Source organism: Cyprinodon variegatus, unplaced genomic scaffold (genome assembly GCF_000732505.1).
Source record: "Cyprinodon variegatus isolate N-32 unplaced genomic scaffold, C_variegatus-1.0 Scaffold239, whole genome shotgun sequence".
Taxonomy (NCBI): Eukaryota; Metazoa; Chordata; class Actinopteri; order Cyprinodontiformes; family Cyprinodontidae; genus Cyprinodon; species Cyprinodon variegatus.
In genome coordinates, this window is record NW_015150692.1 from 884094 (window position 1) to 896274 (window position 12181).

At 40.0% G+C, this 12181-nt stretch overlaps 1 protein-coding gene across 1 annotated transcript in view; it reads left to right on the forward strand.

Annotated features, from left to right (window-relative positions):
- The first annotated feature begins 11669 nt into the window (after positions 1–11669).
- Positions 11670–12181, forward strand: part of LOC107089121 (dual specificity protein phosphatase CDC14A-like) — a 21747-nt gene continuing 21235 nt past the window's right edge. The window contains exon 1 of the mRNA XM_015381689.1: positions 11670–11938. Within this exon, the coding sequence (XP_015237175.1) occupies positions 11902–11938 (37 nt within the window). The 5' untranslated portion in view covers positions 11670–11901. The remainder of the gene's footprint in view (positions 11939–12181) is intronic.

Below are 12181 nucleotides of genomic sequence, written 5' to 3' on the forward strand. Positions count from 1 at the left end.
TATCATTCTGTCCAGATTTGGCCCCAGTTTTTTTTGCACCAAATACACTTAAAATAAACATATTTGTCCTTAATGCTGTGGGTAATGAAGATGATTTATCTAAGGAAAGGGCATTTTGACCAGATTACTGGATATTATGCACTTAAAAAAAGATAATGGAATATGTTTTTCTTTTATATACTAAACATAAATCCTCTTATTCCATTAGAAAATAGTCTTACTTTGCTACTTAGATCCTGTAATAAGAAACCTATCTCAGCAAAAACTGACCTACTATAGATTTTAATATTTGCAGTGTTAAACATGTGATGGATGGATTCCATCCATATTTTATTTTTGTAAATGTTACAATATGAAAATGTCACTCATTCAAAAATGTGGAGTATTTTTAATGTGCTTTATGCTTTTTGTGTGAGATTGTGATACTTTTATGCAAGTTAGGTTTTACTAAGTTAGCAGCGTAAATATTACACATGTGGAATTGAAATTTGTGAAAATGTCAAAAAGCGTAACATTAAAATAAACATCCTCCTTCATAGGTGCTTTATAGGCGACCCTGTTTACACTTTGCCATCACAGCCCCAGTGGAGCCACCAGGGGGTGGCCAGGGGGGGCCACGGCCTCCCCCCTGGCCACCCAACTGTCCAGGGTAAATTGTAGAACCATCAGTTTATCATTTCATGCCATTCTGCACAGCCAGCGACGTACTGTTAAAAATCACACATTAAATCAAGATATGAGTAGGTGTTTACTTAAATCTTTATGATTTCTGTAGGCAGGTTTACCACAACAGTAGATTCAAACCCTGAAATTACGGCTTTTAGTTTTAGTGTGCAACAAGATTTTTATTGGCCCCATCTGGCCCCCCTATGAACCATTTCTATAGGTTCCACTGCACATCCCTGCGCCGCAGTGAGACTTTTCTCTTGGCATTCACCGCGTGCCTTAATTGACTGATTTAAATCAAGGTCCACTGTGAACACTGAGAGAAAGAAGCCATGAAACACCAGCAGAAGCTTATGTAGAATAAAATAAATGAAAGGTAAAAAAAAATACCCAAACATTAACCCAGCTACATGTTCCCCTCTCCTTTTTTTTTTTTTGCAGCACTATATATGTCAAGGGCATCAGGCAGGCAGCCATTACAGATCAGAACCTGGTGGAGAAACCTCCTGATAGTCAGGATGTAAACTACCAGGGCTTTTTCTCTGCTGTTTCTTTCATTTGTTCAAATGATGCCACAGCCTGATTTCCATTTCAATTACTCCTAAATGTCCAGTAAACAGACAATAATGGGGATGCTGGATAATGTTACAATAGAAATATGCTATAAGGCCATGCAAACAAGATAAAACACATCAATGTGACCCCTTGAATCTCATAACTACAGCGTTGTTTTTGTTTTTTTAGGACTCACACCCCTCCCCACAATGAATGGAGCAGATTTATCTGTAGGCCATACCGAGCAACATGAGCCTACATGATCAAAACAGGCCTCAAAACGCCCCATTCTGCCGAACCCAGTGCAAGCTGTTAGGAAAATGAAACCCAGGTAGAAATGATGGACACTGGGATTGTTTCCAGGCCGCCTGATGCCGCCGCGCGCCGCAGAGGCAGGAGGTCCCAGAAACCCGCAGCACCGATGATCTCTGCAGCTGCCAGCCTCTGTGCCGCATAATCTCATCCTCCTCCCGTCTTCTGCTTGATGCGGGACAGAAAAAAAGAAAAATGGGTGAAAAATAAAGAATGTAGAAAAACCAAGCAGAGCCGCGGCGCTTCAGGGATGATGGAAACCATCGGGGTTGCTTTTGATGCTCAGAGCGGATCCGTTGTTTGGATTCCTCCTCCCGGATGGTGCGGACGGAGGCGCAGGAGGAGGGGGGGTGACGTCACCATGCAGACAGATGCTCTCCCCCATCCACCCATCCAGAGCATCAGCTCCCTCTATTTGCCCTTGAGAGGAGGCCTCCAGCACAGCTGATGATGCCTTTAGGTCCAAGCATCCCGTCAGGGAAACATTGGTTTATAAACAAGAGGCAGTGAAAGAAGCAGATCAGGTAGCTCATGTTTTTCAGTTCAATTCAGTTTATTTATAATTCACCTCAAGGCACTTAGCAGTTCACCAGATCATACAGTCAAACTGATTCAAAGTTTTCTATCTAAGGAAGATGATTAAGTAAACAAAGATCAATTTTAAACATTCCTACAAACAGCAATCCTGGTTCCTAAATCTCTTAAATTAGGGTATAAATAAACACTTTAAATCAGATTTATTCTTAGTTAAAATCTTTTTACATGAACAATTTTAGAAATTCTGTCACTTAATCTACTTTCAATTCAGTTTATTTAGCGCCAACACACGTCATCCCAAGGCACCCTATACAGTTCACCAGATCATACAGTCAAATTGATTCAGTTTTCCATCTAAGCAGAAGCAGCTGATTGCATCAACTTCCCTCACACTAAGTGTGTGAGACAATCCCTCACAATAAGCATGCTTGTAGTGACAGTGGTAAGGAAAACCTCCCTTTTAACAGGAAGAAACTCCAGCAGAACCAGGCTCAGTGTGAGCGGCCATCTGCCGAGGCTGACTGTGGAGCTGGTTAACAGTTGCCTTTGGTATCTCTTCTTCTTTCTGTATGTCTTTCTGCATCAAAATTGGGCTAAGGTCAAAAATATCTGTGTCATTCCTGCGACAAGCCAACTGCAACACACTGCTGCTGGAGTACACACAGCTATTTAGACTTAGACAACTTTTATTGTCATTTTGTATACACAGAGTCTATGCAAAACAAAATTTCATTTTGTACAGCTTTAAGAACAATTCCATTTGTTAAAGTGAGGCGGTTTGGGTGGAAAAAAAAGGTGCAAAAACACACTGATATTGAAGTTCTGAGCATTAATTATGTATGGTGCAAATGTTCAGAATTTTGGTTTGTTGTTATCAGTGTGATGCGGGTCTGTGACATATAGAGTTTTCTCAGTGTAGCTGTCTGATGGATGTGGGTAAGAAGCTGTTTTGGAATCTGCTGGACCTGTATCGAATGCTGCAAAGCTACAGGGCAGCAGGGAGAACAGTCCAAGGTGGGAGTGTGAGGGGTTATTGATAATGTTACAGGCTCAGGACACACAGCGCTGGGATGAAATGTCTTTTAAAGAGGGAAGAGGAGCCTGGATAATCTTCTCTGCTGTTCTCACCACTCTTCTTACTTTCTTCCAGTCTGAGGCGCTGCAGCCTCCACACCACACGGCGAGACAGCTGGTCAGAACGCTCTCTATGGTGCTTCTGTAGAAGGTGGTGAGGAGGGGTGGGGGCAGCTGGCTCTCCTCATTCTCCGCAGGAAGAACAAGTGCTTTTGTGCCCTTTTGACCAGTGAGGTGGTGTTTACAGTCCAGGTACGGTTAGGCTGGTCCTTCATGAAGTTGAACGATGATATTCTTCATCTTTTCCATGTTCAGGATCAGGCTGTTACCTCTACTACTCCACTTCCTCCCTGTAGGAGTTGTCGACTCTGATGAGGCCCACCACCATGGTGTCGTCTGTAAACTTCACAATGTGATTGGTGGTGAACCTGGGACGCAGTCATGTGTCATCAGGGTGAACAGCAGGGGGCTCAGGACCTGGCGCTGTCCATAGATGCATTCTAGTTGGAAGAGGAATCTTTTTAAGATGCTGTAGGAAACCATTGCTTTCGGGATTTAGTGCTTGGTGCACCGTGCAATTACACTCCTCACCCTCCTTATATCCAATGTGGCATTTGAAACAGCTTTTTCAAAAGTTGCTCTGCTTAAAGATGATTGCAGAAATGTCATGGGCATACCAACCCTGTTAAGTTTGATGGATGTGCGAACTGAACTAAGATGGAATGGATGGACATCAGCAACATTCTGTCCTCCGCGACAGTTATTGGGGAGATTTCATTCAACCATGTTCTGATCAAAAATCCCAATGGATGATATGTACAGCATGTAATATATGTATTATAGTTCATAGGAGTAAAAGTTCAATGTTCCCAGCAACAATCTAATAAGCATTAAAGGTAAGAATTGAAAATCAACCATGATAAATGTGATTATTTCAGTTATGTAAACTAAGCTTAGCATATTTGTGTGTGCACACTGATCGTAGTTTGTGTTCTAAATGTAAAAAGCGGAGCAGTCTACGTGTTTATGAATCCATCTGCAAAGCGGTATGTGATGTGTCACATGACACTCACTGGATCTGACATCGCTGAGGTGGCTGGGTCAGAGTTGTTTTGGAGAACTCTGGGCAGATGTTGGATTGTTGCGTTTTGAGATGTAGTGTTGAATTAAGTTGTACTGAATTGTGTTCTTGTTCACACAGTAAATATAAGAATATATCAATTGGGCAGGTTGTTGTGCAATGTGGCGATTTTTAACAGATTTTTGGGTTGAAAAACCTTGACTCTATCTGGCAACACTGCTCCAAACATTGGGCTTACTCTTTACCCGACAGAGAGGGTTAGTTTTAGTTGACTTTTGACTGCAGTTCCAAAGACCCTGTATTATATGAAACTATCTAATTTAACCAAGGTTTTAACATAAATCCCTGTTACAAATTAAAAAAAAAGTGTGTTTGTATTCATGATCCTTCTTGAATCTCAAAAAGTTATTTTGGACTAGATGGAATGAAGGAAGCCCAGCTGCTTTGCATAAATGGGTTCCTTTCATGTTTCTGACACTGATTTATCCTTTGGAAAAAAGAAACCGATTGAATTCCATCTGATTGGATAAACTGTACTTGTTAGAGTGACTTCCCAGAGACACTGTTCCATTTTCACAGGATCTTTTAAACACTCATCTCTCTTCCTCCGCAGCGTTTATGCAGCATTTGCCATCCTTCCACTCATCCAAGAGATTTGCCAGACCATGTGAAAGCAAAGGATTTCCTGTGAGGGGACATTTCAGCATAAATAGCTCCAGGAAAAGATCTTTGCACACTTCTCAGCCATATGAGGCTCCATGCCATGAAGGGTTGCTGCAGAGCTGGTAGTCAGTCCAGGAATGAAGTAATAGAGCATCGCTGATTGAAGATGGCTTCCCCATGGATCAATCACCCTTTCCTGCACACACAGTATTTATTTTCTAGTAACTTTCTGGCTAAACTGGAACACATTCACAATTACAATTCCTTCCTAGACAAGGAACAAAAAGTTGAGGCTTTGGCAGCGAAACATGAGAGGAGCAGATGGGCTAGTTTAGTGACACTTCAAGTGCCATCACTGTCCGACACATTGGGTCAGTGAGGACTCAGTAGGATGAGCCAGCAGCTCCTACCACATCTGAAACTAAAATGTTGATAACAGTTGGTTAAAAAACAGAAACAAACAATCCAAAGATAATAAATCAGCTGAACAGGAAAATATGTGTTTATCCAAGAAGGAACAACAAAGTAGCCTTTTTTTCTTTTGGTAATTACGTCTTTTACAATAAAAGTAAGGCAAAAGTTTTGAATTGGGTCTTTAGAGAGGTAAGTTAAGGCAAGATGCGTGTATTTTTATAGCACAGATACAGAATTCAAAGCGCTGCATCTTTAAAGAAATGTAATTGTTGTTTTCACCCTAAAAGTTGCTCTATGATCTTTTTTTTTTCCTCTTAGATATCTGAAAACTGTTCCAAAAAGCCCCAACATCCAACTAAAAGGCAAAGAAGGTCTAGTATACAATTTAGATCCTTTTTGTTTTGCAAGTACAGAGGCTTGGATATGAGCCTTTTAGTTTCTGAAAAAAAAACCTTTTGCTTTTGTCTGTTTTCTCTTCCTGATGAATGTCTTTAAATCGAAAATGTTTCTTAAAACTAAAGAATCTTCCACTCTTTATTGGTTTTCACAGGCAGTTGCTATGATGAGACATGAAGATGGAGGTGCGATAACTTTGGATATGTTTGCATATCAAGGACATGTTTGCAAATGTAAATCATTGGAATTAAGATCTAACCATTTGCATCTAATTTTGATGTTGTTTTATCAGGATACATTTCAGAGAGACTCAGATTTCTTAGAAGATTATGCTGTCTTGGTGTCAGTCCACAGATTTTAGAGCTTGTGTATTCTGCTTATATTGACTGCTTTGACCTTTAACCTCTGTGGTCACTTGAGTTAAATGAAGCCTAGGCTGAAGTTCAACTTAAGAAGCTTTTACTTGCCATAATGATCAGAGGCTGTCTGCCTCTGATGAAAACCAATCAGCTTTGAACAGCACCTCCAGGATGCCCAATCAGCATCCAGAGTTCATCTTAAAAGGTCTTCAAATCCACGACTCAGCCTGCTACCCAGCCAAGCACAAGCAGTGGTTACACTATGTCTGATTATGACTCAGCTGCCCCCGATTCAACCTCTGTCCCCTTCTCCACGATCCGAGCCAAGCTCTACCTGGCTTTTCCATGGTGCTTCTTCAACCTCATCCCTATCAGAGTATAATTCCTCCCGCTTTCTGCGAGAGGAGTTTTTCCTCTTCAGTTTCGCTTCATGCTTGCTCATCATGGACACGTTCATTCAAATCTGTGTTTATTCAAACTGGACATCTATCTTCAAGGTCCCGAGTGAAGCACTCAAGCAGATCGTCTCGCCAACCAGAAGTCAATGGACTGAACCAACTTCACTCCACCACCAGTTTAAAGCCTTGGCGGAATTATCCCTGTTCTCATTACAGTTCAGCACAAAGTCTTAAAATAATTGTATCAATAAAATTCTTCAATTTTCATTTTCTTTCCTTGGGAGTATTTCAGATTGAAATAAAGTTGTGTAAATGGCTGGTAAAAGCCTCTGACCGACATCTACACTGACATGACAAGGAAGAAGGTTTCCTGACAGGATCCTTTGTCCCAAACACTCTCAGTCTCTTGAATTAATAAAGTAAAGGATCCACACACTGCTTTAGCTCACGTACTTTCTTGGACCCTTTTTTATCTGTATTTATGTTTTCAATTGTTGTTTTTATCATTTTATCATGATTGTAATGTCACACAGGTCCAGCATGGGTGATGATGAAACACATCCTCTTACTAAACACTAGAGGGCAGTGTTCCCCGTGATGAGTGGAGCAACAGTTTGATTGAGTTAAAAGCTTTAGCATAGGGGCAACAGAGCTTTTTCATGTAGCAGGCGTCCTCAGCTCTCCTCAGCTATCCCCCTCCCTTCCTGTCAGTAATCTATGGTCTAATTGGCTAACTGGAGTAGATAAAGCAAAGACCATAAATAGGACTGTTGACTTATGCACAGAGATCAGTCATTGGCAACAAGTATTAGACCAGAGGTGCTCAAGTCCAGTCCTTAACAGCTACTATCTTGCTGCTTTTCGATGCACCCCATTTTAACACACCTGAATCAAATGGGTGGCTTGTTGAGCTAAATGAGGGGATTGAGCCTTTAGATTCAGGCGTGTTAGAGAAGAGATGCACCTAAGAGTTAGAGGATGGGAGCTCTTGAGGACTGGACTTGAGCACCCTTGTCTTGACTTAAGCATCAAAGTTGTGTTCAGAGGTTTGCATATTTGTGTTTTTTTGTGCATTTCATGATATATTTTATTCTCCATTTTGTGCGTGTGTCTGTTCTTGTTTTTAATACACTATGGGACTCATTTTCTGGGAAAAAAAAGCACCTTGTGGGTCCCGATGCCTGGATCCCATGATAAAAATTGCTGCTTTTGGGTCAGGGGTCACGTTTAGGACTACGGTGTGAATTGTGTTAAGGTTGTTGTTAGGGTTAGGTATGGACCTGTGATGGTTAGGGTTAGGCTGTAGAAATCAATGGAAGTCAATGGGAAGCCCCTGCAAATATAGGGACAATGTCCCAGGAATATACATAAGATAATATTTTCTTCTTGGTGGAGGGATTTGAAGTATAATTTTTCATTATTATTGTTTTAAGCTTATGCTGCTGGAGGGCATAGAGACCACTTTTCATCATTCTATTCTTCACTTCTCCAGGATTTCTTAAGTGTTTTATAAGTGTATAAGTGTATTTAACTTAATTTGGATGGGTAAATAAGATGATCTGCCAATGGAATAATTATGTTTAGCCTTAAGATAAGATAATCAGATATCATGCACTTGAAATAAGAGACTGTAGTTGTTTTTTTTTCTTATTTTAAATGTAAATTGTCTTAAAAGACAAACTTTTAACCAATCTGATGGAATTGACTCTTTAAAGTGCATTGGGATTGCATGTTTATAACTCATATAATGCAGTTATAAATTTTAAAGAATTTTCTTCACTTTCTCTCTCCTCCGTGTCGCTGAGCAGTGCTGCAGAGAACATAAGTTTAGTTTATTCCCCATCACAGGTTGATGATTTTATTGATGGGGTTGCTAGTTCTCTGCATACTGCTTTAGACAGTGCAGCCCCATTTGAAAAAGAAAAACCTAAAAAAATAGAAATTTGGCTCCCTGGTTTAATGCAGAGCTGCGCCCTCTGAAGCAAAATGCTAGGAAACTAAAACAGAAGTTATAGTCTTTGGACCAGAGTCCTTAAAAAAGAAGCTGATTAGTCAGTGAATTCATTTGGATGGGATTAAATTGTGACAGTGTAATGACAATAAAATTTAAATCGATTCTATATATGATTCTATTAAATTGATCTCAGATAAAGTAAAAAATCTTTGAGTTAGTTTTTATCAGGACCTGTCATTTAAATCCTGTATCAAAGAGGTTTCTAGAATTTCCTTCTTTCATCTGCGAAATATTGCAAGAATTATAAATCTCCTGTCCAGGGGTGATGCTGAGAAACTAGTCCATGCATTTGTTACTTCAAGGCTGAACTATTGTAATTCTATACTATCAGGAAGTCCACAAACTGTAGTTAAAAGCCTTCAGCTGATTGGGAAAATAAAAAAGAGAGATCATATCTCTCCTATCCTGGCTTCTCTTCATTGGATTCCTGTTAAATCTACAATAGAATTTAAAATCCTCCTTCTCACATATAAAGCTTAAATGGCCAACCTCCATCTTATATCAGATACATGACTGTTCCTTATGTTCCTAACAGAGCACTTCGCTCTCAATCTGCAGGTTTACTAGTGGTTCCTAGAATTTCTAAAAGTAGAATGGGAGGAAGATCTTTTAGTTATCAGGCTCCTCTCCTGTGGAACTATCCTTTTTGATAAAGCTTATATAGAGTGGCTCAGAATATCTTGAGCTATCTCTATAGTTATGCTGCTATAGGCTTAGACTGCTGGAGGACATAGGGACCCCCATTCCATCATTCAACTGTAGTTCAATCTCTAACATTAATCTCTTCCTGCATTTTCTCATAGTAGCTTCATCTGGTCTGTTCCTGTTTGGCTGTGACACCATGCTGGAGAGAAACATCAGCTGTGCTGCTGTTTTCAAAACATTTGTTTATAGATGTTAGAGCTTGGCCTGTTTCTCAGTGCAGCCGTGTTTCTCTGACTGTGACTGTCTGGATGTGCTTTCTTTATCCTCTGATGTGGGGGCTGGCTCGGAGCTCGTCTGTCTAGCTGTATGTTTCCTATGGAGCTGGGTGACAGTTGCCTTTTGTATCTCTGCTTCTTCTTCTATGCCTTCTTCTATCTCCTTGAACCCCAGTCTGCCTCAGCAGATGGCTGCTCACACTGAGCCGTCTTGTCTTTTTGGATATATTTTACTGTCCTTGATAAGTCCCTCTTTGAAAAATAGATGTACTTCCTTAAATAGAGGTATTAAATAAACATGAGCTGTTTATGAAGCCTAAACTTAAATCTATAAATATATTAACTCATAGTAATTTAATATTTTTTTTTACAACGAGTTGCTGAATGTGTTAAAAGGCAGGAAGGATTGTTGTACAGGTCTGGGTTACAGCAGCTTTGGAGAAGCACCTGAGCTTTCAGTGTGTTTTTTCTTGTGACTGCAACCACTCTGACCAGGGAGTTATCGGCCAATAACACTCCTAGGTGACCTCCTGGGCCAATTCAGTAGGAGGGATCAGAGCAACCTTTTGTTCCCTTTAATTCGTTGTTCCACCTACAAAATATTAATCTCAGTGCTCCCAAACTGCTAGTTAGAACTGAAGGAGCTTGACCATGACCTGGATGACTACGGTAAGAATCTTCACAGATATAATACAGGTGCAGATACAGTTGGTCCCCATGTGAAGCAAACAGATCAGTCTGGTAGTTATCAAAACAATAAGTGGGGATGCTTATACATATGGCTTAACATTATGACCCAAACTCAACCACTTTTTTAAAAATTAGACTCTAGGGGGCTTTTCAAAAGGCACCCAATGGCAAATTTCAAAATAAAAGCCTCCCATTGCCACTTCATCTATTGACCTAATAACAGGTAAAAAGTTTGATTTAAAGATTGGAAATTCATCAAGTAACACTGTTGGGTATCGCCCTTTCTTCAACACACAACCCTACTAGACTTTCAAAATAAGACTCCAGGGACCCTACAAAATAAAAGCCTCTAGATTATACTCATGTATTAATTGACACATATGGCTTAGCATTATGACCCAAACTCCACCAGCTTGTTTCTGTTAGACTCTAGGGACCTTTTCAAACACACCCAGGAGCAAATTTCACAATAAAAGTCTCCCATTTACGCACTAATACAGCATCTATTCACCCAATAACATGGAAAACCAGTGATTTCACATTTAGAAATGGATTCTATATCACTGCTGGGCATGACCCTTCCCTTGACACACATCCATGGTAGACTTTCAAAATAAGACTATAGGGACTCTACAAAATAAAAGCCTCCTCCTCATGCACACTTATTCATTGTGCCGTATGGTTTGTAGCTATGATCCGAACTGAACCAGTTTCTTCAAATTACACTACCAAGCCCTGTTGACAACACACCTAAGCGCACATTTCTTAATGAAGCTGTAATAAAGCATCTGCTAACCTCGTAAGCAGATGCTTTAATTCTGTCAACTTCCAGGTAAACAGATACTTTTAGACTTTTTCTTCGGGTTAATCAACTTTAACTAAATGTTTTGCTTTTAAGATGAGTGTGTTTCTGCCATTATTCTGCCAAATGATTCTACTCTACACAATCTTCAGATGATTCTACTGTTTTCTGCTGTTTGAAGTTTCTGATTAATTGCTATCACATTTTCATATGTTCCTCAGCTAATTTCTGCTTCTTTTCTTTTATGCATTTTCTTTAGATAATTTTTATTTTTTCATTCAGCATAAAAAAGCATTCCCACTTTTCTGTTTCTCCAAAACAGCCTTTTCTAGTGACAATTAGAAATTAAGCACCAAGACCTTTGGTACATCTTCAGGTGAAAAGATAAAACATTACAGGCCATCAGAGCCAGTCTGTAAACCATCAGGGAATGCAATGGTGCTCCACTCTAAGTGCTATTGGACAGTTGGTTTGTAATCTTCCTATAAAATTCTGTTTTGCCCACAGGTCCTAACATGGAAACAACCTTTGTTATGAAAGAATTAATATAAGCTATTACATAAAGGCACATTTCTGCAAAGGGATGTGTGTTTGTGCAGCCTCTGTGCATGCCGTGCAGATCAGCAGAGAGATTAGCACCCTCCCTGTGAGTGGACGGCTTGCGTTTGCTTGTCAGAACATTCTGGAAAGCCTTTTAATTATGGGAAACTGGAAAGTAGAGAGAAGGCATGAGCTTTGTTGGACTTTGGAAACTGTAACGGAGCTGCCTGAGCAGATAGAAGTGGACTAAATTGCAACTTTTGGAGTTCATGTTGTTTTTGCATTCTGGGCTGAATCCAAGTAGTGACATCAAAGTGGAACATCGGATCATGCTCCTCCCCTGTGAACGAACAGGTTTCTGGCCACATCACAAGTGGTGTCATATCAGCTAAATGAAAGAGAGAAATGATCCATCCTGTTACCAAGTAGAACTAACCCTCACTCAGAATCTACTGAAAGCACCGCTGGCTGACAGGGCAAATGGCAGAGCAGTATGAACAGGCAGAATTCATCAAAGGTAAGTTCAGCAAGCAAATTTTTCTATTCTGTTTTTAGTTTTTACAAGACTGTAATGTTCACCTGCACTCCTGACTGTTTCTATTGTAACAACTCTTTATATGCATCTTGCACTACTCACTTTGACTCAATATTGATTTGCACTGCCGACTGCTTATATTTTGCACTGCCGACTGTTTATTCACAGTACCAATTGTTTACATATAAATTTGCAATAATGTACTTTAACTGTAATATGCAATTA